At 45.9% G+C, this 27,551-nt stretch overlaps 1 protein-coding gene across 9 annotated transcripts in view; it reads right to left on the bottom strand.

Moving 5' to 3' along the window:
* Gro (TLE family member transcriptional corepressor groucho) overlaps nt 1-27,551 on the bottom strand; it is a 69,977-nt gene that overhangs the window by 38,489 nt on the left and 3,937 nt on the right. For 2 of the 9 annotated variants that reach the window (XM_071708869.1, XM_071708865.1), the window contains exons 1-2: nt 19,771-20,534; nt 14,106-14,504 (exon numbers count right to left, since the gene is read on the bottom strand). In XM_071708869.1, the coding sequence (XP_071564970.1) occupies nt 14,106-14,141 (36 nt within the window). In that variant the 5' untranslated portion in view covers nt 14,142-14,504; nt 19,771-20,534. Of the gene's footprint in view, nt 1-14,105; nt 14,505-19,770; nt 20,540-27,178; nt 27,460-27,551 lie in introns of those variants that run through there. The other 7 variants (XM_071708867.1, XM_071708866.1, XM_071708859.1 and 4 more) reach the window with 6 other exon arrangements.

Below are 27,551 nucleotides of genomic sequence, written 5' to 3'. Positions count from 1 at the left end.
GCGGCGGCGGCGGTGGGCCTCACTTGTTGCAATCATCAAACGGAAAAGTCATCGAACAGGTTGTTGCGCCGCGGCGCGACGCATCGTGTTGCATCGCGGCCAACGACAAATTCGTTTTCATCGAAACTATCTCTCTTTCCCTGTCTCTCTTTACAGCGACGCTCTCATAATAGCGACGGTCCACCACGAGCCATCGGCCGAAATTAACGTACCTATACCTCTCTGCGATTTGGCAAACATCAACATTCGTTCGCGCGCAAATATTCTCTCCATTTCGGTCATCGCAAAAATTTGCGACTGCGACTTTACAGAGTTTTCGATAAAAGCTGTATTTTCGACTTCGTTTATTAGACTTTTTTTTTCAACGTGAGAAATGAATAGATGTTCTTTTTTCCGCTCGCCCCAATGTACTCGTGTTTTTCGAAGGACGTGGAAATAAGATGAGACGAAATACGTAATTGCATAAAGAGATTTTAAAATAGCAAAGAAGATCGATTACCGTTGTACGGTAGCACACGTCTGACGTAAATGCCGATTTATAAATACTGAACGGAAACTTAAATCGTACACTCCAAAATTAGAGACCTGCCTGTCGACCAGGTCATTATTCCCCGACGGTACTTATTTATCGAAATTGCTACTTTTATACCAACGTCCTAAAAGCGCAAAAGAAATATTTTCGTCGAAGTAGCGCCGCGAAAATCTTTACTCGATTTATTTAATTTATTTATAAAACGTATTTTATTGAAATATTATTTTCGCACTTATAGCAGTAATATCGCGGATAAAATTTCACAGAAATAAACCCTGCTCCCGACATCTTTGTTCTTAACGTATCCATAATTTGATAATATCGCGGAGTGTGGCGTGAGCACTTTTAGCTCTGCCAGGGTCGCCCCACGCGGTGTCTCCGTGTGGATGCGCGTGTTATTAAGAAACGAAGACAAAAGTCCTCCTCCGTTCTCGGCGACGCGGCCACGACCGCAAAACTGCGCCACGGCTGTGTTGTGCGTGTCTTTTGTGCTCGTTTCTCGTCCGCGAAAAGGGTTCCCCTTTTTCTTTCACACCGGCGGGTATATACACACGCGGGATAGTATCGAAAAACCGGCTGGTTCACTTTGTTGCCAGGAGATAATGGCCGTGCGAATCGTAAATAAGGTAATAGGTCTTTGGAGAGCCCCGGGTACGAGGCCCAAAGATCGGGTGACGTAAGCGGGAGCCTCTTAAGGTATCTTGCACGCTTCCACGAGAAGCGGACACACATCGGATATAAATCGTCCTTCTCTCTCTTTCTCTCTCTCTCTCTCTCCTCGCCGGCGGTAAATACATCGAAAACAAGAACGCACGATTCTTAAGCCTTTTTACATTCTGTTTTACTGTAATGTTTACTGCAATGTCTGCAACATATATACTTTATCGCGTGTGTGATTTGTGTTTCGCTTCTTTAAAAAGTCTCTTTGATACCCCCCTCGTTTCGTATACACAATTCATCTCTTCAATTATTCAAAAATTACTTCTCGCCGCACAGAAATATTTTACTCTACGTATTTCTTTTGCCGTTTGATATTTATATCGATTTGCAATTAGATTCTATAATTGTTTGAAGATTATTTGCAACTTTAGCATACTAGAATTACTGTCTCGAATTGTAGGCGAACGCTCTTCGCGCATAGATCTACTTCTACCGCTAATGGAAATAACGCGCCGGGCGATGCAACTCGAAGTTAGACGCCCGCGCCGGCTTCGCTGATGCAGCTGCAGTTGAATAAACATCGGCGCGCCGCGCGCCGGCGGTGCCATGCATGCGCGTCGGACAACGTGCCAGCGTCCGACGAAACTTGTGCACGGGAACGACTCGCGTACACACTCGCACGCGCGACAATGGATCCTGCGCAAATAACGAGGCCGGGCATCATCATCGGGAAACGCGCGGGTATGCGGATCTGCCGATTACGCGCGTGAACGGCCATTAAAAAGCAGCGGGAGGCTGGAGAAGCAGAGGAACGGGAGAAAGATGAGCGAGAAGTAATCGCTCGTTACGGCACAAAAAGTGGATATCGTATCCGCGGGCGGAAAGGGGGGAGAAAAGAAACGCGGGGCCGATCGTTTGGCGAAGAGAGCTCGAGACGACTACCTCGTCCTAACGGCAAACAAGTTTTTCGCAGCGAGAAGGAAGACCGTTTGCCTTTACGAGAGAGCGAAGCGGCGTAATTATTTCATATGTCCGTGTGCCGCCTCTGTCATAACATAATTAAATCTCGATTGGTTACTTTGAGATACTCTCTCGCGTGAGAATGATCGTCGAGTATCGTGTAAACGTGTAATTTTTTAAAACGTTAGAAAAGGAACGACTAACGTCCGTAAAGTTTAAGGTCAATTTCGACTTAGACCAAGGCAATCAGCTAGAAAAACACGTCTCTAATCTCACCTCGATAAATTAGATCCGAAATCTCTGCGCAGAAATCACAGTTAATCGGTAGAATGGAACGACCGGGAGCGTGTTCGATATCATTGCCGGTGTGAGCGGTGCTCATTTCGTTAATCGCCATTGTTAATTAATAGAATCCCTATCCTCTTGCGAACGATCCTGCGCGCACTAACCGGATTATGCGCGACTCGCGACGGTAGTGTAGACGCTTAGGATACTCTGACAACATTGATATTTAGCCCCTAGGTGCGGAAAGAATATTTTTAATATTGATACTTTAGCTTCGTCGCGATAGCAAATAAAAAAAAATAATGAGATTTAATCGTTGTTTCTGAGAAATATACTTTTATAATACGTATTGATTATAACAATTAATTATACTGCTCTAGCTTAAAAGATTGATTGACATCTGTCTATCTAATATTTGTTCTCTTCTTTCTTTTCCTCTCATATTTATATATACATGTCAAATTTTCGATAGGCACCATACACTTTTTTGTTATTACTTATTATAATTATTCTAACTTGTAAATACAGATATTTTCACGTATATTTTCACGTCGCTAAGTAAGTTTGCTTCAAACATGCCTTTTGCACATTCGTTTGCGCTATTTACATTTATATATTATATGTAATATTCAATCATTTTGTATATATTTATCTTTAAATGTATGCATATTGCTACGCTTGAGGGCTTTTTTCTTCGAGCGCCTAACAAATAATGCTTAATAATAATAATTATTGTTATTCGCATTGCGCCTGCCAATATTACCCCTTAATATTGTAAATTTATGATTGCAGAAATTTAATTCTTGGCTATCGCCAATCAACAATGCAATGTATATATGAAATAATTATAAAGGGGCGTCGATATTTGCGGAACAAGCGCACACATCAAGTTTTCGGAGCTCTCCATTCATATTACTTTTATTTAAATTTAAGCGCCCCAGATTCGGACAATGGCATCCGTTCAACGATCGAAGGCCGTTCTACTCGAATAATGATCAATCGATGAAATTATTCCGCGTATTCCAGAGTTTTCGTGTAGACGATTTGTATGATTCGCGTAAAATCCCTTTAGGATGGTAGAGATTTTGGAACGCGTTAAGGGCGTACGCGTGCTCGATCAACGTCGGCGCGCAGCGAGTGCGCTAACAAATGCCCTTCGTCCCAGAAAGGGGTGAGCACGTACCGTTGGGGTGAACTAATAGAAGGGACATATGCGGGATCGGTAGGGCGCCGAGAAAGAGCACGTGGTGAAATTCTTGGCGCGCGCGGAAGCGTGCGCTTTGAATAACGCAGATCCTCCGCCACGATGGTTAACTTATTCGAAGGAATGGGGAATGAGTTTGTCCTAATAATATCTTCCCACATCGTTATCGGCAATACAACCGCTCGTATTAATTGGGTCGATCATCAGCGTTGTAAAAAAAATATCTTGATCATAGAAAATAATCTTAAATTTAAATAAAATTTAGCGTTTAGTGTATTTTCATGCAAGAGAGGCAAGATTTCTGCACAATATATTTAACGCGCTTTCTATATTCGTTATTCTTGAATAAATTTATGTTCAATATACCGAAGTTTAATATTAGAACAACCGACCCCGTCAAAATGACAGATTTCAATTTTCTATTTTAAATTGCAGAAATTATTAAAGTGCTTTTGTTGAAATTTATGTTGATTTTTGTCGCAATAAAAACATGATATATGCCAATTTATTTTCCATCAATCATTCTAATTTTGAAGTTCTATAATTTTATACACAAGATGTGTCTACATATATCAAAATAACGTTGGTTGTTCTAGCGTAAAAAAATATGAGAAACACATGACAGATTAAATCTTCGTTGCAGAAAAATCGATTCGAAATTTGGATCAAAGGGTCTTTCACTTAATTTGCCTTGGTAGCGATCCCGGTCGAGGGAACATTTCGACAGTTCTGGGACACTTCGTGCAACGTAACTTCGCTTCTCATCCCGCCGCGTAATCTCACGTCCGTGTTGCAACGGCGCGGCGCGGCGGACCGGGGCACGTACACGCGCGCGGATTCGCGCGAACGTGCACGCCGAGTCGGGCATTACGGGTCCCCCTGGCCCGTATATATCGTTATGATTGTATTATAGGCTAAGATGTATATATCGCTATGACTATATTACAGGTTAGACGACGCATAGCCGGCAGAATGGGTCGGCGGAGGAGAGGATCTCGAGCAATCTCATGCCTCAGACGCTCCGAAACGCGTGATCCACGCGAGGGATGTGTCGTTTTCGGTGCCAACGTTGTACGTGTGTGCGTGTGCACAGGTGCGCATTTCGCGCGTATTTCAAATACACGTGCCATTGTATGACACAATCGACGTTACCCCTGGGGGTTTTTGCTTCTTCCCCCCCTGAACCTGCGCGCCGCTAAACGAGACTCGTCCTCCGCGAGAGAGCACTTGTCAGCGCTTAAGTAAAGAAGACAAAGACGGAGATAGATAAATAGATATATATAGAGAGGGAGAGGGAGAGAGAGAGAGTGGAGAAGCGGAAAGATGATATAACGGGGGAGAAATTGGTGCCAAAAGTCGCGGCTTTCTCGGGAAATCCTCGGCGATCCCGGAGTTCTACCGTCTTCTCGATGTTGAGAGGAGGGGGGTATATCGCCGGTTAAATAATTCATGAGGCTCCGGGGCGCGATGAATTCCAACGGAATATTTGGTAACACAATACGGAATATTTATAGAAACGTAATTTACCCAAAATCGACTCGAGCATTGTCCGGAAGACAGAATTCTTGCTTGTTCATCGCGAGGTCGCGATCGATCATCCGTGGAGGATTCTCACTCGGGAGTGAAAAACGCCCCGGGCAATAAAATTGTCGCTTCATTCGCGGACTTTTAGTGACGTAAAACACGCGGGGGAGAGAGAAATTGGCGGGGCGAAATTCCGCTGTAGGGGATAGCGAGATTCTCGGTGATCCTCGGAGTGGCCATCTAACGGGGTGGTTAAAAACTCGCTTGTACCAGCAGGAGCGACGAGAGAGTGGCTTCGATCGTCTTCCACCACGTGGACGATATCGCCTTCGGTAAATGCCTTCGTCACGCGAGGGGTGAACCGTTTATAGTCTACAAGGAAGTCGGCCTTTTTCTCCTTCTCTCGGCCGCGCGCGCGCGCGCGCGCGCATCCCTCGTATGGCCCTTCGTTCCTTCGAGGCCGCCACCGAGAGGGGGTAGCTTGGCTCGCCCGCCAGCCAGCTCTCACGCATCGCAACCTTTCCTCTGCCCGGTCTTATACGCCGCCGTCGTGAGAACGATAATCGTTTTATCCATGTGAGAGCAGCGAGAAGTGATACACCTGTTCGTTTTCTCAAAGCTTCGCTCGGAAATGATCGCTCGCTCCGCCCGCGCGGCGATAACGTACGCGAAAAATTCAACTTTGCGAAGTCGAGGAGATATATCCGAGTTTCAATGTACTAACTTTCCCCAAATAGAATCGCGACGGCGAGAAACCGGAGGAGAGCGAAACATCGAATAGATACGCAGTTTGATTTATCTACCGTTAGTTTAATGAGAGGAAAGAACGAATAATCCCGTTCGAAGTCTTTGGATGAATACTCGGAAGTTTTCGTTAACGCAGAAAAAGAACGACTTAACTGGGAGCGAATCCTTCTTAAAGTATGGATTCTTCTTAAAGTACGGATTCAAGTTAAGTTTGCACATACACAACTCTCGAGATTCAGAAAGTGCATGTATACCTGTACAAATCGATAATAAAGGTACAGTCGTTTCTACCGCTGTCGCTATTTTCTCGAGGAATCGAGGAATCGCGATCAAGGCGAAGGCAGGAGGAATCTCGAAGGATTTCGCTTATCGATCAAGACGAGCGTTTTCCCGGACACGCTCGTTACGAGAAACGAGAGCGCGATCTTTTTCCTCGTAACGTTCAATCAATGTCATCGTGGAATTGATTAAACACGCAAATACGACATATTAATTTGTATCTGGCTTCAGAACAATTTTTAGAGTTAACTTGATTAATCGGTAATGTGACACACACACACACACACACATTCTTTAATTTCTCTGAAATTAAAATTTTTCTTCTCTTTTAAAATGATGCACAGCAAGATTTGCGTAGCGAAATCATTTTACACTACTTTTGATCATTTGTATCTCATTTCATAGGTGCGATCGGGTGCGATATAGCCATGTGTGCTGATAATGCTCGTTCGATATTACAATGTATAAAGTCAAAGTTTGCGATTCGAGCGGTTAATTACCGATTGACCGTTCACCCTACAGCAACTACCTGATCGAATAAGCAGCTAACGAAATTTCCGGCTAATTGAAACCGCTATGAGGCAGCCGCTAGCATTCCGATATACAGCGTTCGGTCGTTCTTTCGATCGATCGGCATGATTCGCGATATACGACGAATCGACAGCAGTGATAGTCATTCAGCGCGTCTATGTATCTCTGGTGCCCTTCGTCCCAGATGCCTCTCACTCTCTCTCTTTCTCCTTCTCCTACCCCACCTCCTCGCTCTAGCTCGCTCGTCCTTTAACGAGGCTGGCCGAGGGTCGATCCCCGTTCGACATGTAAATGTAAATGTAAATGTTGAACAAGATCCCGCCAGGGTTTCCCAACCTCGAGTAGAAGACACGTCGACAAACTAACGCTCCGATGGTTGGAGGGAGAGAAAGAGAGAAGAGTAGTATCTGAGAGCCACTCGTGCTGGGGACACTCGCTGACTCCCTCCCCCTTCCCCCCTCCCGGTATGTGGCAAGAGTGTTGCGACCATCTCCGACACAGTTGGCAGTGGTGATCAATCTTGCTCTTGGAGACCAAAGATACATTCCAACCGCCCACCTCCGCTCTCTCGTGCGGGGAAACAATAAAAGCCGAGCAATAAAAAAAATCCCAGCGACGATAACGCGGCCACCTTGGACGCGCCGGTCGCGTTACGATAATACACCTTCGAGAGTTGATTCACTATCGATCGCTGTTCCTCCCCTATATCTTCCTATCGCCGAATCTTTGATTGTTCTTAAATAAGAATGACCGACGTTTGTTTTAATCATTAATTCTTTTATAAATTTAGAGTAGTTTCCACAAAGTTTCAATAAACTTCTATAATTATAAACAAGCGATTAAAAATAAAACGCAATAATAAATCAGCGTTTATTATACAATGCCCACTTTTTTTACATTGCAGAATAATTTTCAAATCGTGCGATTGTAATCGCACGAACATTTTATCAACATAAAGATAAAAAAGCTTTACACAGCAAATGTAAAGTGTCTTCCTTGTGACGGAAAATGGTTTCGACATTTCGCGCGTTAAACACGAGAACGCGTCTGGCAACATCTGATGGCACAGGATAATTTCCGAGAATGAGGATGAGAACCGCTTGGGATTTCAGTGGGCGGCGTTGGTCCCCTCATCAAATGCTTGTCATACCGTTCTTACCCTCAAACTCCGGAGCCTAACGGATCCCAACAGCCGAGTAAAGCTCGTACCCCCGCACCCCCGTATACACAACGAGAAAGAGGATTGTGCGTGCGTGTTCGTGTGCATGTGATGGAAAGCGGACTCGACTACCCCAATGGACATCGAAGACCGACGCTTAAAAAGCCATAGGCCGGAGCGATACGCCCCTGTGGATGGATGGGAATTATGCCGCTAAAACTCACCAATTACGAAACCCGAACGGCTTGCCTCTCTTCTCTCTCTCTCTCTCTCTCTCTCTCTCTCTCTCTCTCTCTCTCTCTCTCTCTCTCTCTCTCTCTCTCTCTCTCTCTCTCTCTCTCTCTCTCTCTCTCTCTCTCTCTCTCTCTCTCTCTCTCTCTCTCTCTCCCTCCCCCCTCTCTCTCTATCTCTATCTTTCTATCTGTCTTTCGTCCGCGACCTCCCTTTAATCTTAAACACACCAAGTATCTCCAAATACACGAAGGGAAATAAGTTTTCCGAGGTTTTCGAATTTGCAACTGATGTATACTATTAATACGAACGCCACGTTGTAGTTAATTACCGATATATTAAAAATGTTCTTGGAATGCTATAAAAAAGAATAAAATGGATAGAAAATTATCAAAGGTTGAGAGTAATTTTCATAATTTCATATTAATAATAAAAAAATGGAAGAAAGTTACAATTAAAGCGCAATAAAATTCCGCAATTAATTCGGATTTATCGATTTACGATCTAACTGATGCACAAGGAACAATACGTAACGACAAGAGGGATCGCTTGTAAAACGTAAAGTAGAAAATCGACGCGCCAGATGGGAGAGAGATCGTGCAATTGTGTTCGAGAGATGCTCGGAGAAATAGTTACTCTCCAGCCGGGGCGTCAGCGATATAACGTGTATTTACGACGGGGGTCAAACAATGGGAGAGAGGACGAGATGAACAGAATCCCTTTCGATGTATCATAGTCCATCATCCGCCGCGGTGAAAAGGACCATTCGTCTGATTACGATTTCGCGAAATCCCGCGCACATCCACGTGACGGATTAATCAGGGGAAACCGCGCATCATTTCTTGCCTTCCCCGCTATTAATTAATCTCCACGATTAATCACCCCAGACACTTCTCGTCAGACAGTGAATTCTTACTCGCGTGGCAACCTAACTTAAATAAAAAAATTAATTGATAAAAAAGAGATCAACGCACTAATGTTCTAATTTATCCAATTTAAATGTTAATTATAAAAATTGCTTCCTATGTGCGAATAGAGCACAATACGTTCGAAAACACGAACAAATATATCTGGAAATGCTATGACAAACGCGTTATGCATAAATATCATCGTTGTATTCCAGCGAAGTTAACGAACAAAATTAAATAACGATGTGCGCTTAATACCCGCGACTACAAGTTAGTATTTTACGGTAGTTCTGAAAACACTTTAAAATCGGCCAATGTCTTTTCTACACTTTGTTGCCGGCGCACGCGAGTTATGATCCTGGCGCCGTAAAGAGGAGAGAAAATTTCGGTGCGTTCGAGCAGCGCGACAAGGAAGAAGCGAGAGCGGCCGTAAAAAACTTTGGAGCGTTTCCATTATTCCGAGAGAGGAAGTAAAACGCGCCGAGAAAGACCGTCCGTGAGGTTTTAAAGGGTTTTCAGCGTTGGCGAGCTTGTTACATAAATCGCGAAAGGTTGATACGAAAATGAGAATATATTTTTATAATGTTCTCCTGTCCCGTGCATGTCCTCTTAAATTCTGCGAGACAAGATTAAATACGTGCATTTCAATATGTACCTGTATAGTATGTTTACATCCTTACACATTAGTTAACGTAGAACAGTAGAAACTATAGGTGTAATTAAGTAAAGTTTTGAAACGGAGTTAATCTCTCGTCAAAGAGATATTTCTAATCGCATATTCAAACCATCTCTCAATTAATTTTATTAAATTTTGTACAAATTTTTACAAAAGAGTCGTCCTTACGTTTGCTCTTTTTTTTTTTACAACGACCGCGCAATTTGTTGCTGCGAATGGTTTCGTCTAGCCCGACTCTTTCCTCTCTTTCAAAGCTCAACGAAGCCTCCGGCGAACATTTTCAATTTTCACTCCTCGTACCAATTCGGACGAGCCATTCGGCGAACAATTAGTCGCCGAACGATTTGATTAGCGATTGTCATCGACAAATTTTTTTCCGTCCCCCGATACGTGGAAAAAGCTCACGACCGACCGACGGGCAGATCATTTTCATGCGGCAATCCCAATTTTTTATTCGACCAATTACAACGTAATTCTTCAATCGCCACGCGAATGCAGAGTCCCTCCAAACAATATTCGGAGGCCACGTCGTATTCGAGTAATTTTTTCAGTTAATTCTTTCTCTTCCCGAATATTCCTCCTTCAATATTTTTCCGTTACAACAAGCATTCACAAAACCAATCTTGCAACCAATAAATCGTTCGTTCGTATTGACCATTAAAAAATTCATCACCGCATGTGTGTTTCGTCCCGAATTCATGAGCAATTCTCACTAACCCATGTAAGATTCGATATACCTCGAGAATATCGAGTACCATAGCAGTTATTTTTCTCAAAAGTGTAAAAATAAATCTTTCCTATAATGTTATACACATGTTTATGTAATCTGCGCGTGTATCAACACACAGAGTTGTATAAAGGTTTCAGTTTCACGTAGCATGTAATGATCATAAACCACAAACGTAATTTTACGAGTCGAAAACGTTGTGTTCCTACCCTCCTTTTACACGGGCGAGGCAATAAAGCAATAAACGGCGAGATTTTTGATATAAAATCCAGTGCGCGGGCGATCTCTCTATGAGAGGGCGAGGCGCGTAGAATCCGCGGAATCTAGAGCACGAAACGACACGGGCGAACCGGCACGAAAGGGCGCGGGAAGGCAGCGCGGAGGAACGGGTCGGCTGGAGGTGGATAGGGCCGAGAGGAGAGCGAGAGAAAGGAAAGAGAAGAAAGGGGACGGCGAAACAAAGCGGCGTCCCTTTGTCCCGCTCTTCAGTGTAGCTCGCATCGCTCTCTCGTGCTCGCGCGCTCAGCCAGGCGCATTTTGCAAAGAGCGCGTCGCGAGACTCTTGTTGTCCCCGCGATATTACTTCCTACATTTGCGCAAATTATATCGCCGCGGCAGAGACGCTGTCGCTGCTGCTGCTGCTGCTGCTGCTGCTGGCTGCCGCTGCTGCTTGCGAAGCGCTCGTTCGGCGCACTTTTGTTCCCGCTTAACTTCTAATGCACGTCCGCGACACGAGAGATAACTATTAATCAAAGACGTGAGCAGGGAGAAACGAGATGAGAGAGAGGGAGATGGGGCGGGGACGTTCACCTAGTTATGTCACTGCTATTAACTATGATCCGCTATCTCTCACTTTTTTATCTTAACAAAAACAACGATGACTAAAAGAGAGGCTCGATGACTAAAAGAGAATGCGATCGCGCGAGTACCAGCTGACACGTGAAATGTAAAACGCGTATCATCTCTTATTTAAAGCATACACAAAAACGTCGAAATTTAATTGAGCTATAAACACCGAGAGATTATTCTTTGCGTGGACGACTATTCCTCTTTGCGAGATCAAAATTTATTCTTGTCGGATAGAAAAAGATAACGAAAAAGCACAGTGGGTTAGGTTATATATAAAAGAAAGTAGGAAGAGTGTTATAGGATTAAGGATTAGTTTAAGGAGTTGGGTAGAAATATATAAAAGAGAAATATTGGAAAGAATATGGAACGACGAAATGGATAACGTAAGAGGTAATGTGTTGAGGAAATTGTAGCGAGAGAGAAAGAGGGATTATTAGAGCAAAGAAGAATAGATAGTAATAAATATAAAGGATACAGGCGGTATGGATGTTATGAGTGTGTTAAGGAAATATTGATGTAAACCAAGTCTACTTCTTGGCAATGTACGCTAAAGTTAATAAATATTATATATTATATTCGTCAATATGGATAATATAAAAAAAAAGTATTATTTTTGTATTATCATAATTTGTTACATAATTGTTAACGAAATATGAACAAATACTGCCAAATGAGTCATTCCCGCACCTTTTTTCTACTCATCGCGATAGGAAATTGCGGAAGCTATTTTCCAATCTTATCTCCGACACTCTCCGATCTTTCTTGCCAGCGTTCCCCGACTTTCTCGCTTTTCATGGTTTTCTAGACGTCGCGTCTTAAAACAACAGACGACTCTCGCGAATAACTATTTCGCCTTTTATTATCCTCTTCGCGAAGGATCGAGTTACAGAATTACGAGCGTGACGCTCGCCAGCGTGCATTCGTTTATTTGGTTGGCAAGCAAGGAGAATGGCTCGTTCGTCCTAACATTTAGCCTAGCCTTTCCGTTATACCGACGATCAACCGTCACGCGAAATACGTGACAGGCTTGAAATACAAAAACAAGTGGTAACCATACTAAACTGAAAAATATACGATGTAAATATTAGCTACCTATATTTTTATTAAACATGTTATCACACGTTTCTTTCTTTTTTGCATCAAAACAACTTCTTATGATAATATGTAAAAAAAATTTTCAACGAAACCATATTTGTAGGACATCAATAAGAATCTTTATCGGGGCTGTTTGTCGGCCACATCTTCCAATCAAAGAGAAGGATATATGTAAGTAACCGCTCATTGAGAATTGCGCGTAAAAGGCGATCGCGTGCCGCGGCGATTACGCTCGATTATGCGTCCGCTATTAACGGCGACTACGTTACCGCTTTCTTCGCAACATTGTTACGCGAAATCTCATATCACAGTTTAAAGGATTACTTTCCACTCGTTTCCACTGAAAGATCGCTAATGATACCCTGGCAGAAAAGACGTTCTTCGAACCGCGCCAACGACGGAAGCGAGAGATATACTTGTCGTAATGCAAGACTGGCTTGGATTTCTTTAGCGCGGCACGCAATGCGTCACGAACAATTTCCTATCAAATAACGGCGTTCGTAAAACGATGTCCAACTTCGTTCTCTTGGATCAATTACGTTTAATAGTAAATCGCGACAATTGTCAGTTGTCTCGGGTCTTTTTTACAGCAGACGGATCTGCCGTGCATCTAACCGTAAAGAATACCGAAACTAAACTACAGCTAAATATTTGCTATTCTTCTCAAATCAATTACGTCATTCTGTTAGTCATCACGATAATCCTGATGAGCCGTTTCGCGCGACATTAAAAAAAATTTGTCCACGTCACTCCGTCTTAAGAATATACTAGCGGAAAAAATAATTGACTTCGCAACGACGCTTTTCTGATTCTCCTTAGACCAATTACAACGTTACATTATTCGTCACCGCGATAATTATCGAGCCGTTTCGCGCGATATTAAGAAGAGTATTACGGCACTGTTATCGCCGTTGCTTCGTATGTCCGTCGTGCGCTTCGAGTATACTCGTCGAAGAAACGATCGAGCCACTTTGTGCCCCTTGAGCAGAGCGGCGCCACATCAGCGTCAATAAGCAAACGAGTGATGCCCACATATCGCCCATTGGCCGGTTCTATGAACGGCAATTGTTGTACGTTGACTTGCGGGCTCTATAAATAATCCTCATAATTTCTAATGGTCGCCTCTGTCTCTTCCCCTTCCCCCCTCTCTCTCTCTCCCTCCCCTTCTTCCTCTCTCTCTCTCTTTCTCTCTACGTTCGTGTGTCAGCAAATTCGCCGGTGGTCTCGTTTCATCGTAAGGGAACTTTGAGCTTGTGCGGCGCGTGAAATTATGACGGTAAAAAGAGTGGCACGAGCGGAGGCTGTGGCGTAGGGACGTGCGCGGAGAACAATCAAACATTCTTCGAATTAGCAACGTGAAGTGCGAGAGCGGTCGACTTGACTCCCACGTGCTCTTTCGCTTCCCTTGCACAGAGCGGTAATTACACTATATTACCCTTTGACGTTCGTTATAATGGATAACGCTAGTAAGCAAAAATGTTGAGAACACCGGCGTAAGCGAAGAAATACGGTAGTGCTCTTGGGAAAATGCCGAACGCAGAATAGAAAATGTTAATTTACTAACTTGGCCGCACGTTAAATTGAAATTTCGCGTTGAATTAGAATTCGTCCACGCTTCCATTTTTTTTTCGTTATATACATATTTAATACATATTTAAACTTTTATATTAATTTTTATTCGACGTGTGTCAGCGCTGTCGATTTTCTTCTCTTCTAAAGAAAAGTAAAAACTACTTACGGGAGCGGCGGGATGTCTCGCCGGCGCGGGATACATCTTAGTCCTGGGCAATTGCTTCTTAGAAATCGCTGCAGCGTCCGCGATACACTATGTACACGATCATTTCACCATTTCGTGGGCTCGAGCGCATCCTCGTGATTCGGAAGAGACTCCATTTGACGACAGTTCCCCTAGATCGATCCTCTCCTCGTTACACTGTTCACAGCACAACGAGCTTCATCGCGGTTACTTTATCGCGAATATCGAGTACACTTCTCTCATTTATTAATTATAGACGCGGAACTGGCAACGGAAACTTTACGAATCTCGTTTAAGTTCGACGTTACGTTCACGACACTTTTCCTCGTAATTTCTCGCGCGCTGTTAGAGCTTCGCACGTCGTGGAGTGCCTCCGTTTCCCTGTTGAAGAAAAATTGATTTTTATTTCTTTACCTCTCTGTAGGACGTTGCCTGTATAATTTCCTTATCGCGTTTCCATACGCGAGGAATGTTTGTTCGAGTAGAAAAATATTTCCCCATCGCGGCGCTATTTAAATTTCCCACTCTCGAGAAATAGTGCTAAAAGTATTCTCTATTAAACCGCGCCGGTATCTCGCAGGGAACCCATGCGTTTTCATTTCGTCGTGGCGTGGCGCGCGTGTGAGCGGAGCTTTACGATGGCGAGCGATCAATTTATCGTTCGATTTACTAGGCGCGTAAACTGCGCGCCCCGTCGCCGTTCCAGGAGCATTTATCCTAATCTCCGAGGCGTGTTTCGAACCGGGGACAAAGGGAGGGATAAAAAAAAAGCCGGAGATGCAGCGCGACGCGGCGTGGCGCGAGAGGGACGGAAAGCGAAAAGAAAAAGCGCGCTCCGCTCGTATATGTATATCGGGTGCAAAGCCGCCGGCTGAGCGCAACGTCACGTTCCAGGATCTACGACGCATTGATTACGATGCAATTTTCAATGGACCACGGCGGCGGTGGCCGCACGGTGCATTTACGCGCGACCATTATCGCAAACATCGCGACGCGTCAAACGCGACGCATCGGGCAAATTCCCGCCGTGAAACACTCCGCGAAAAACGGAGGTGAGGCGGTTGCCCACGCTTCTTACGACTCGATAAACAACAAATTAGAGAGAGAGAGCGACGACGGAGGTCCAAAATTGCTCGTTATTCCCCTCGCGCTTGTCGCGGGATTTTGCCGCGTAGTCTACCGTTTTGAAGATACAATAACGCAAAGACTCTTTGTCGAGGGATTAACGCGGCTTGAAAATCGAGAGCTCTCGCGTAAGAGTGCGCGAACGACTCCATATTCGAAGGATAAATTTCTAAATTTCGTTTTCGCGGCAGCCGAGACTGTTTTAACGTTTCATCGACTTGTGAATCGATCAATTTTTTCCAGGAATTGACAGACGACCGCCTCGCTCTTCGCTCCTATGCCCGCTTGCACAGTTGCACATTTATCGCGCGGAGACATTTAAATAAGTCAGGGTAAAATCGATCGATGTGTGTATTCCGATGGCGCTTCGTGGCACGTCTCGTGGAGCAGGCGAACGGCGAACGTCGACGAGGCGAGGGAGCGGTAGGAAGCGCTAAAGCGGGCGTGCAAACACTCACCCGAGATGGATGCACCGGTCGTCGTTGCGCGCCCCAGCGACGGCTATGTTGGGTTAGTTTAGGCCATAGCTTAATTTCCAAGTAGAGAATTGGCCATTCAACAACAGGGGCGAGGGCGGACGGATAATTCGCGGTGCATCTCTCCCTCTCGTGCGCTCTCTCTCTCTCTCTCTCTCTCTCTCTCACTCTCTCTCACTCTCTCTCGTTCTCTCTTTCTCTCTGCTCTCGCAGATTGCCGTGCGCGATTTCAGCGCTGTTTATTTTAGCCTGATCGCGCGCCGCAGGGCGGGTCGCGCGCGCGGATTACGGGAAACATTTTTGCGATTTGTACGCTTCACCAAAGAGGGGTCCCGACGTCCGGACGACCGAAAACCAACGTACGCGTGGCCGGGCGGACAACGTTGCCTATTATTTTCACGCTTTTACCGTGCCGCACGATCGCATATACATGACGCGTCATTACGGGCTCTTTGTAACGCGGGATGATGTTTCGTGTAACGCGCAAAATGGAGTCATATAACCGCGTTAACAGTCCATTCTCCGCGGATAATGTATTTCGCGAGCAATACACGTATAGGTGGTGCCCGTGTGTACGTGGATAAATATATTTATGTACGCGCGTGTATAATGCGTGCGCAAGCGTGAAAAACTCTGTCCAGGGCCCCGAATTTGAGCCATCATTTCCATCAATTTGCAGCAAATGCGTTCGGCGGGACGATAAAAACTTTTCGGCTTGATACGCCCGGCGTTATGACGTCGCGACGCAACGCGTCGCGCGTCCCGTCGGCAAACGCCGCCGCCGCCGCCGCCACGCGAAATTAAATCCGCCCTTTCCACCCTCCTGTATTTACGCAAACGCTGAGAAAAGTTTCGCCTCGTTCCCATTGTCTTGCGAAGTAATAGTGATGCCGCGTGAGACAACGACGACGACGATCGGAGAGACTTAAACCGCAATGATTTAGGTAAAATGAGTTTAGATTTCGACGGGATAAACCAAATGCAACCGAATTGTGATCTCGCGTCAAATCACATATTGTGGGACTAACGTGTGATTATTCCTGAATCAAGAGTTAGAGGGATCGCGTTTCTCTCGAAAAGCTTGCCGCGCTTGCTCCGGAGAAAAGGAGCCGGATCGGACGAGTCACGGAGAAAGTTATCACGAATCTCACATAATCGCGGCCCTCGGCCGATCCTTACTTAACCACCGCGCGATCGTCCGTGATTTCTTTACCTTCTCGATCGTTATCGCGACATGGCCGAGCGGCGGCGCACAATGCCGCGCGGATTAAAGGATTCTCCACACCGGACACGCCGGCACGCCGCGGCGTCGCGCTTTAATTATTGAGTACCGGCGTGTGATACCGCGCGCGCCGTTTACGAGTCCCACAATTTTGTTATAAGCTGTAAGCCAAATAGTCGAGCGCGAGATATAGTCTCGTTCCGCGACAAAGATATAAATTCCATTTCTCCGCAGATCCGAGAAATTCGACCTGACTTACATAAAAATTAAATACATTCGACGATTTTAGATAATAAGATCAATGTTGAAAATATGACGTATAAATCCACTACGTAAAAATAACGTATAAATAGTACCAATGTAAAAAAATTAATAACACGTGAAATAATGATTTGTTTTCTTACGCTATTGCAATTGCAATTATTCAGAGTAAAAATATGTATAAGTCATGTAATAAGTGATAATGGGGATATATATATTTCTATATGTAAGTCGCAGATTTTTTTTTATATATCGGCGAACGGTCGTTCGCGACCGACGCCAAAGTAAAAACCTCTATTGTGCTGGTGATAAAAGCGAACAACTCCGAGCAACGTTACGACGGTGTCCTAATATTCCGCATACTTACGATACGACCGATCGTGCCTTTATTAGCGGCGTGACGACGATGCGGACTTGGTAAAATGCACGCGTCGTAAAAAGCCTTATCTCGCGAAGCACGATAATTATACGGCGAGAGGAACGACTTAAGTGGCCCGCGGCCAGTAGTCAAGAACGTGAGCGTGTAAAAATTTTGTTTGAACAATAAATTTATTAAGTAAGAAAGTCCGCCCAGACCCCCCCCCCCCCCGTCGGGGGTCGATATAAAATTCTGTCTCAATAACAAATTTACAATTACAATTATTACAAAACTCCGTTTACACAAAACGACTTCGACAATCGTCTAACGTTACCGTTAAATCGGGATTGTTATCGATCAGTTTGAAACGGGCAAACGTCCGATAAGTGTACTTCTTGAAAATCCGACCTTCCGCTTTTGAGTTACCTACCGACGACTTTCCGAAATTCACTTCAACGTTGGCTATCGCGGCACGAGCTCGCGGCGAAAAGGAACCACAATTTACGGGATACGTGAAGGTTCCGCGAATCCCCCCCCATACCGCGAGAAAGAAAACGAGATAGACGAGCGAGGAGCGGCTTGTCGATCGTCTCCGACGATTTTACGAAGCGTGTATACGACGATTACCTCTAACATCGTTAACCCGCTTCGCCCTCCTCGCCACTTTTCGATTATCCTCATCGTCTCTTAGCAATAACGCAAACGCCGGTACAATTAATTTAGTCGCTTGATAATGTTCCGAACCCGGAAGTCGTATCGTCGCGCTGAAAGATTTAAAGGCACTTGTTAACGTCGCGCGTTAAACTCGTGGTTCTTCGATCAGCAAACAAAATTGCGTCGTTAATCGAAACTCGAAACTTTTCGATGTTCGTTCTGTAAGCACATGTCTAAAATAAAAATTGAAATATGTTCAGTGATTATAGATAATATCAATCATATATATTTAATTATAATAGTAAATTAAAAAATAATAATAATATCACTCGACAGTTGCTTTCCTTAATATCCGAACAAAATCGATCGACTTTCGGGTTTCGAATATCATCAAATGACTAAATTCATTGTATTAGATATCAGCGTTGAGAATTAAATATATAAATATTTATTATAAAAAATTGAGAAATTACGAGAAGAGGTGGTATCAATTTTCCGATCTTACAATTAGAAGTAATTAACTGACTGAAGACTACCCGTCGAAGTTTGCCCGTTTCGAGATGATCTAAGGCATTAATTAAGATTATGTTACGATAAATTCGATATCGTAATGGAGACCAGGTTATACCTCCAACAATCTATTAAACATCTCGCGATGAAACACTTAAAAAAAAATGTATCTTCGTAGAGCGTCGTCGTCCAGATTTCCGTGAACGCGCTCGTATCGTTGCGACGTCATTTTCGCGCTTACAACGTTAAACGTTTTCGTATATCCTCCCAATAATCCGTTAAGCACGTCACGATAGAGCGCGATAGACACCGGCGCGGCGCGGCGCGGCGGAGCGAGGCGAGGGGAAGGGTTGGTAAACGCGAGGAGCAAAGATTCGGAGCGGACTCGGGGTCTGTTGTTTGAAACTCGATTAACGAGCCCGAGTTCGGCTCGGCGCAACGTTTTCTCGGAAGAGGAACGCGCGCGCCTTATCGATCAAGAAGCGGAGCGGCGGGAATTAAGCCTTGATCGGTGGGGAGGAAGGGATTAGTTTTTGCGGATGACTCGCCCGCGCGCCGATCCTTCCCTCGTTTCGCGAAGGACGAGTGGAGGCGCCGTAATTATTAGCCCCCCCCCCCCCCTAGCCCCGCCGTCAAACCGGCGGGGCTCTCGAGAACGGGGAGATTAACGAGATAGCCTTAACGCGACGCGTCGCGCGATCGGCACGGAGCGAGGAGAAGGGAAAAGAAAAAAAAGGGAGAGAACATATACCCTCTTATTCTCGCATCCGCGAAAGTAACAATCGTCGTCTATCGCGTCTATTATCCACGCTTCGTCGATATTTCGCGCGAGGCGGCGCGCGTCACGCTCCCGAAGCTGGCCGCATAACTAACGAGGACACGTGACTTCGCGCGCCGCTAACTATCGCAACCGGAGCTGCGTGAACTTGGCGCACGGCCGCTTCTAACGCGAGTTTCTCGCGCCACGCCTCCGGAAAGCTCCGAAAAGTTGCAAGATTCGAAAGAATCGGCGTTTAACCGCCACGCACGAGATATACGTACCTCGATAGGATCCGTCGGAAGTTGGTCGCGATTCCACGATCCCCGGAATCGATCGTAGAACCGATCGTCGGGCTCTCGAGATCCGTTCGAGAGCCTCCGCGGCCTCCGTCCTTAATCCGTCTTGGGCACTGCGGCGAAAAAGCACTTGCGTTTCCTGCCCGCACACTCTCTTTTTCCTCTACTCGCGTGTTACTCCCCCCCGCCCCCTCCTTCTCGCTCGCTCGCTCCGTCTCGCACTGACACTCTCGTAGGGAAGACGCGTGCACGGAGAAACCGCCGGCACACAGGTTCACGCCGAGAACGTGTGTATATGTGTGGACAGAGCCGCGACACCGGGAGTCACAGATCACCGGAGGCGGGCGAACGCGTCGCGACCGCACCGCGCAACGTACGACGCTCGACTGCGACTGCGAGCCGGGTAGTACCGAACCGAAGTGGATGACGGGAACGTGTGAACGCCGCTTGCCGCCGCCGCCGCCGCCACCACCGCCGCCGCTGCCGCTGCCGCTGCCGCCACCCCGCGCTACTCCGCGCCAACCCGCGTCGCGACACACCGATGAGCGACGACCAACCCGACCGCCGCGGCGGGCCCACACCGACGCATCAATGAGAGAGCGAGCGCGCACGAACATACACGCACACGCATATATACACACACACACACACACACACATACACACGAGCCGAGAACGGCAGTGGCAGCTACGCTCCGTCTCGCTTCCACCGCAAGCTGTCCTGCCCCCACCGCAGCGCCGTTCTCCTCTCCCCCTTCCGCCACCCCGCGCGCGAGTCAAGGGCGTCGACTGACGGGGGCGAGAGAGCTGCTCCGCCGCGCCGTCTCTCTCCCGGAGAGTTTGTGGGTTACGAAGAAGAGAATCTGTATCTCCCTTTCCGTCGGGCTCCGGCCCTCTTCCCGAGGAGCCGTTGAAAAAGATTCAATCCACCGCTCGCGGCGCGGCGACCCGCGGCCGTCCCCGTCACCGAGCGCGTCCTCTCCTCTTCTTCCGCGTTTTGCATCTCGCGGTGTATACATACTTACTCGGCCCGTTCGTAAATCTCGCGTTCGCGAATGTCGAACGATGTCCGTCAAATCTCGGAATGTATCTTTCGTATTTCATCGACACTCGCGGCGGTTGTTGAATCGTTTTTATCCCGGGATGATTTTGACAAAAGCGCGAAACTTGAAACTTTAGTCGGAACACCACGCTAATAAACTGTTAAGGCCCGGGCACATAGAAAAACTTAAGCAGCAAAGAAAAAAAAATCGACGGTTTTGATTCGCTACCGCTTGTGTCTTGAGTTCTTGACTGTGATTGGCTGATTTGCTTACTGCTTAAGTTTTCCTATGTGCCCGGGCCTTTAATTCCCCTCGATTTAAATTGAGAAGCCACGTTACACGTACATCTTTTAAATCTGACGTGATAATTGTTCGTTCGTTCGCCTCGAGATCGCGATTTTTCGCTCATACCGGCGATTTTCAATCAGCGCGGGGGATCAACGGGGCGCATTAATGTATTCGCCGTCGCGCAGCGCGCGCGCGACAAGTTTCGAAAACTCTTTAGCGACACCCCTGCTTTTCGCTGCTCGTCGCTCGTCGCTCTCGCTCTCTCGCTCTCTCGCGCGCGATATCCTCCTCTCCTCGCGTTCTCGTGCTACGGATATACCTCGTGTTCTCCGTTTGTCGCTGCCTCTCCGTCGCGCCGACGGCGTTTCTTAATCTTTCGCTCTCTCCGGTCGGTCGGTCCCTCGGTCGTCTCGCTCTCACCCTCTCTCTCTCTCTCTCTCTCTCTCTCGCTCGCTCGCTCGCTCGCCCGCGCCCTCGCAATCCCGCAGGCCGACGGTATATAGCGGGAATGCCGAATGTCGGACTGCGGGGGTAGCTATGTGTGCGTACGCGCGCGTACATACGTGATATACACGCGCGTGTGCCGGCGACAGAGACGGCGCGAGTCAAAGTGGCGGAGAGCGCCGGACAACACGAGTCAACCGGCAAACGTAAGTAGAGAGCTCGGCGTGGGTGTAACCGCCGCGAGCGACGTAGGGTGAGGGACGGGGGGGAGAATGGTGGGCGAAGCGCGGGGGGAGGGAGGAAGCGGGGACGGAGGGAGAGAGAGAGGCGCGCGCGCGAGCGTGCGGACACGGTTGTGTACGGTTGTGTATAAAGCTCGCGCTTACGTACACACGTCGCTCGTGTGGCGCTCATCATATTACACACCGTTCATGCATCGTGTCCGCCGCCGCGTTGCTTTGAGGAAGAGATGAATCCTCGATTCGGTTAAACGCCCGCCAACCGGGGGATGCTCTAAATCAGGGCTGTCTACCTGAGCACACACGTATACACACACACGCGTACGTACGTACGTACGTACGCCCAGCCCCGGCTTTTCGAAATTCCAATACTCCGCTCTCTCCGCCGCTGCCGCGAGCGAGCGAGCGAGCGAGCGAGCGACGAGATGAGAGCGAGAGCGACGTCGGCTATTGCACCGATGCGTTTTCCTGCGCATCTCGTCGCGAGATGTATGTCTTCCTCGTCGGCGTGATCGATCATGAATAGAAATCGACGGGATACGGCGGCCGCGATGTTGCATCGTGTTTCGCTCCGAGGCGGGATAATGGAATCAGAGATATTGAAATTTTGTAAAAACCGAAGTTCGAAAAAGCATTTTCCACCTTCCTCCTTTATTTTCCATTCGAAAAGGTCGGACTGTAAGTAAATTAGCCAAAGAAGTCGCGGTTCTTTTGAGATTATTTCGAAAATATTAAGTGAAACATGACCGTTGTGATATACAATAAATTAAAGAGAAAAACGCCAATATAATAATGAAATATTATATACTTTTGAATTTTATGTACTTTTTTTTAACTGAGTAAACTGCATCAATTTTTTGTCGATCTTTAAAACGCAGCTCCTAGTTGGAAAAATCTATACATACTTAAGTCGATAATCAATTTAATTTTTTATGCTAATAAACATCCTTATTAAATCACTGTAAAGAACTTATTGTGAAAAATATCATCCCAGCCAGAGTTCGACCTCTCTATATCCCGAAAATATTCCGCGAGATAAAAATTACGCGATGATATATTCTAAACGCGGTTCGTAAGACGACAATGAAATAAACGAAGTTGAAAAAGGGATTTAATCATATTTGTTTTCCACTTTGTTCCGCGTATATAAAAAATCTGACTGTAAGTTAGTCACGGAGTTTGTGGCAGAAGCTTGTTTGGGATTATTCCGGGAAATTACGTAATGATACAATTTAAAATGCGGCTCGTAAGTAAAACGCGGCTCGTAAGACGATAACGAAGTAAACGTTGACGCGCCAGGAAAACCTCGCTAAGAAAATATAAATAAGTGCGCGCGGTTTATCGGCAAGTATTCCGATGTATCGGATGCGCCGCTTTCCAAGCGCGATTTATCGTCGCGATTCGCGTGCAGAATTTCAGCCACGAGAGGCTACTATACCGTTCGGCTACAATTGACTGTGTTTACGCGTAGAAAATTAATTCCGTCCCATAAAACGCGTACATACCATGCATTTTGCATATCCGTTTACGCAACGCGAAATGGATTCGCATGAAATTTTTAAATCCCATGTAAAAGTTGCGCGATGACGAACGGCCTAGGCGACGCTCGCAAATGGATTTCGAGATCATCGCGCTTGTCTCGGCGTGTAGTGTTTCGCATTATCGCGATATACATATGTTTGCGATGTTTATGCTCGATAGACAGAGAAGCCGGATTCGTGTCGACGGAGTTCGCGGTCGGTCATCGCGCATCCGGGACCGGACAAACGATCCGCTAATCTGCGCGATCCGGCCCGTCGTCGACTTATCGGCCTCGCAATTTGCGAGAATGTGGTCGGCCGATAGAGAGAGAGAGAGGCGATCCGTAGGGATCGACATATCCGCGCCGCGTTCGAGGCGGCCGCAAGCCGCAGACCGTCGTCGTGCGCTTTTCATCGCGCACACGCGCGTTCATTATCCGTGCGCATACACGCGCACGACTGACCGAACGCTGCGCGTAACGCGTAACCGTATTCACGGTCGCGCCAGGCAAATGTACGTATGTGCGTATGTGCGCGCGCGAAGGGGGAGTCGGGACGAGCGTGGGGGAGTCACTTTGAGAGAGTACGCGGAACGACCGTAAACACAATTGGAAATCTTTAGCGGATACACTCCCGTAACGGTCGCAGAAGGGTGACGAGTCACGGGAGCGATGGCGTGAGCGAGGAGATTTATTTTGTCGTGGGAACTCCTTTCTTGAGGGGGCACGCAGCGATCGTGTACGCAACACACGTGTATGCACGCGTGGAAAAAAAAGTACGGTCTTTTAAATACAGCGGGCCCGCATCGACAACAGCGATTTGTATTCCTTGACGAAATTCACGTTTTTTTTTGTATGGTGTTTAACGTGCTGTTAACTCTATTCAATTTTTAGTTTCTTGACATTTCTATTTCACATTTTCCGTTTAGGGGGGATTTGTATAATCTTTGTACGTTATCATTTTCTTTTAATTACTTCTTATCTTTTTTTTATATTTTTTTAGAAATAAAAAAATTTACGTTTTTTTTCCTTTATACCGCGTGTGCGCTTCGAGATTCTCGACATTTCCGCGCGCCGAGGAGACAGGTAAGGCCCATATTCTCAACTCTCTTTTAGCGATAAAAGCGCGCTTTTATTTCTGAGATGCTATAGTATATGTAACATGAACTATAGCATTTCACAAATAAATGCGCGCTTTTACCGATAAAAGAGAGTTGAGAATATGGGTTTAATGCCCGTTTTCACCAACGTCGTTTAACTTTAACCTTAGTTTAACTCACTCTTCGTCTCTTTCAAAAGGGGACTGTTAGGGTCCTGGAGTGACGGCCGAACTCCGACGGGGTCGATAATTTTGACCGTTTTCTATGTTCCAGCCTATATCTGTCCTTATCTAACGAGATATTTGCGATATATCTGTCCTTGTCAGTTTGCAACGCCATGTACACTGCGTGTGTGTACATACATAAAATCAGTTGGATGAAAAATCTTTCTTATTAGGCTTTCAATCTTAGTTTCAATGGTGCCACGCTGTTCTTTGATCTAGTCCGAGGTGCGGGGACATTTTCGATTTGTACACGTAAGCTATATAATTTGTATATAAGCGAACGTTTCCTTGAAGTGACAGCTCTAGGTACAAAAGGTGCAACACCAACTGATATTAAATATATTTTTCTTAAATTTTTAGTCTTAAACTTACTATCCCGCACATGATTTCTGTACGTACTTTAAACGTGTAAATGGGTTTTCCATTCTGTAAAGCCAATTCGAAGAAAATTGGTCCAACTGAAATGTCGGTGTACTTAATTGCCGTGACTCCAGGATCCCCTTAAAGTTAAACGACGTTGGTGAAAACGGGCATAAGTCTGCGGATCGATAGAAAATTAATTGACTCGTCGAGGTGACGTTTCCTCTGGCGTGGCGACGCGCCCGACGATCCCGCTCGCGATTTGCATGATTCTCGCACGAAAGCGAAGCTCGTTCGTTTTACTCGTACGCGCGTTTTCTTGTCGCGTGACTAATAACAAGCTACACACTTCGAGTTTGCCTGTAACAATTTGGCTGGTAATTGCAGTCGGCGATACGTATTACGGCTCTCTCGCGGAGGGGAAGACCCTACATCCCCGAGGAAATCGATATCTTTACGGAAGTATCGGCGCACGCGAGATCATCGAAAAATCACGCGCGAAAGTCAACGGTCGCAGTTGTCGACATTGCACCGACTTCGTCTCATTTTTTTTCCCCCCCATACAAAATGCGATCTTTCATATTTATGAAATTGCGTGTATCGTTGGAAAATGAGATAATGAGCATATTCGTCGAAATTTATCCTCGTAGAACGTATAATTCTTTCGTATATTTTTGCTAAGTTTATTAAAATTGCGCATTGACTGCCGCGGTTAGCCGGCATTATCGAAATCTTTTTAAACGGTTATAAAAAGACAAATGTTTTGTAAAAAGATACTTATAAAAAAATTAATGCCTTATAAAAAGACAGACGCTATCTAATATAAAATTTAGAACGACACAAATAGCTAGATAGCAATGAGTAAAAAGTAAAATGTGCGCTGTTTGATGACGCGCTAATCCCGAGGATACGGTCTTATTTAATCGTGTTACACAGTACTTTATTATCGTATGCTCAATAAGAAATTTATTGCGACATACGCGGCAAAACATACAAAATTCACTAGGCGGACGACGTGTTAAGCGACTCGTTTACCAAGGTAGGAATTCGTTTGCATGGAATTTCCTCGGATCATGTCGATCAGCTGACGGGATGATCTATCGTAAAAATGTTTGCGAAATTCGCGTTTTGCAAAATTGTTTCAAAGCGGAGAGAGTTCTGGATCGATCGACTCTTTAGAAGTCTCGTTGCGATAACTCGCAGTTTTGCTAACAATAAGACGTGTTTAATAAATTTCAACCCCATTGAGAAACCGAGATGAAGAACGAGTAAATTTCCGCGATAAAACGCGTAATAAAACTTTTTAAGGACGACTGTTATGAGAAAACAGTGCGCTGCGCGACGGATGGGGTAAAGTTGTTTCCTTTTTACGTCATGCTTTCGCGATGGAAGTCGCGTATTTTATTTCGAGCCATCGCGAGCTTATCGGACGAATGAAAGTTCAAACGGTTCGCCGGACGCGTGGAAAAGAAATTTATATAAACGTGTACACGAAGGATCCCTATATAGCGCGCTTTTTCTGAAAACGAGCGTTTTAAATTTTAACGAGGAAGATCGGATGATTTACACGAAGTGATTAGCCAGCATTTATCTTTCTTCTATTAAGAAAAATACCTAAAGATGTACAGCGAGAGCCTTCAGTCGCGATCGCCATTCTGCCTTATTTGATATCAGCTCCTGACTTATGTTTCATTTCTATCAATGTAGGTTAACTTTAATCTAGGTTTAACTTACTTTTTATCTTTTTCCAATGTCCATTTCTATCAGTGTAGATTAACGTTAATCTCGGTTTAACTTACCTTTTATCTTTTTCTAATTCTTACGACTAAGAAAAGATAAAAGGTAAGTTAAACCGAGATTAAAGTTAATCTATATATTGGTAGAAATAAACATACTAAACTCTTAGAACTAGGAGAAGATGAAAGGTAAATTAAACCAAGATTAAAATTAACCTGCGTGGATAGAAATGGACATTATTCGAACTTGGCCGACATCGATTGTAAATACTTGACGCACGAGACATCTTCATTTTTCTACTGGAATTAATTGCTCTCGCTCTCGAGTCACTCGAAAATTCGTCAAATAAATGAGATTCGAATAATCTCTCTTTATATTTCAAACATATTACAAATTACAATCTTATTATGACTTTTAATATGATTATTAAATTGACATACGTTTAGAGTGAAGAGGGTTCCGCTTCAAAACTCCGCTCCGAAAAGTCCGAAATCGTCGGGTGCTGCGCTCTGTCGGCGTCGCGACGCAACATCGCCGACGTCGTGCAGCTTCCTTCCGGACCGCCCGCGGCGACGACGACCCGCGCGAGGGGGGGGGGAGACTCCCCCGTCGCCCGTCGGGACCCACACTACCCACAGCCCACAGCCCACAGCCCCCACAGGAACAGGGAGTCGCGCGAAGAAAGGAAGAAGCGAACGACACCGGACGCGTCTGCGCTCGGCGTCGCGACGCATGCGTCTCCGCGGCGTCGGGACGCCGGATGCACGGAAGGGAGAGAGAGAGAGAGAGAGGAGAGAGAGGGGCCGAGACCGG

The sequence above is a fragment of the Temnothorax nylanderi genome, unplaced genomic scaffold (genome assembly GCF_030848795.1).
Source record: "Temnothorax nylanderi isolate EJ_2023f unplaced genomic scaffold, tnyl_v1.0 TNYL_tig0072_pilon, whole genome shotgun sequence".
Taxonomy (NCBI): Eukaryota; Metazoa; Arthropoda; class Insecta; order Hymenoptera; family Formicidae; genus Temnothorax; species Temnothorax nylanderi.
This window is presented reverse-complemented; position numbering and strand designations above follow the sequence as displayed.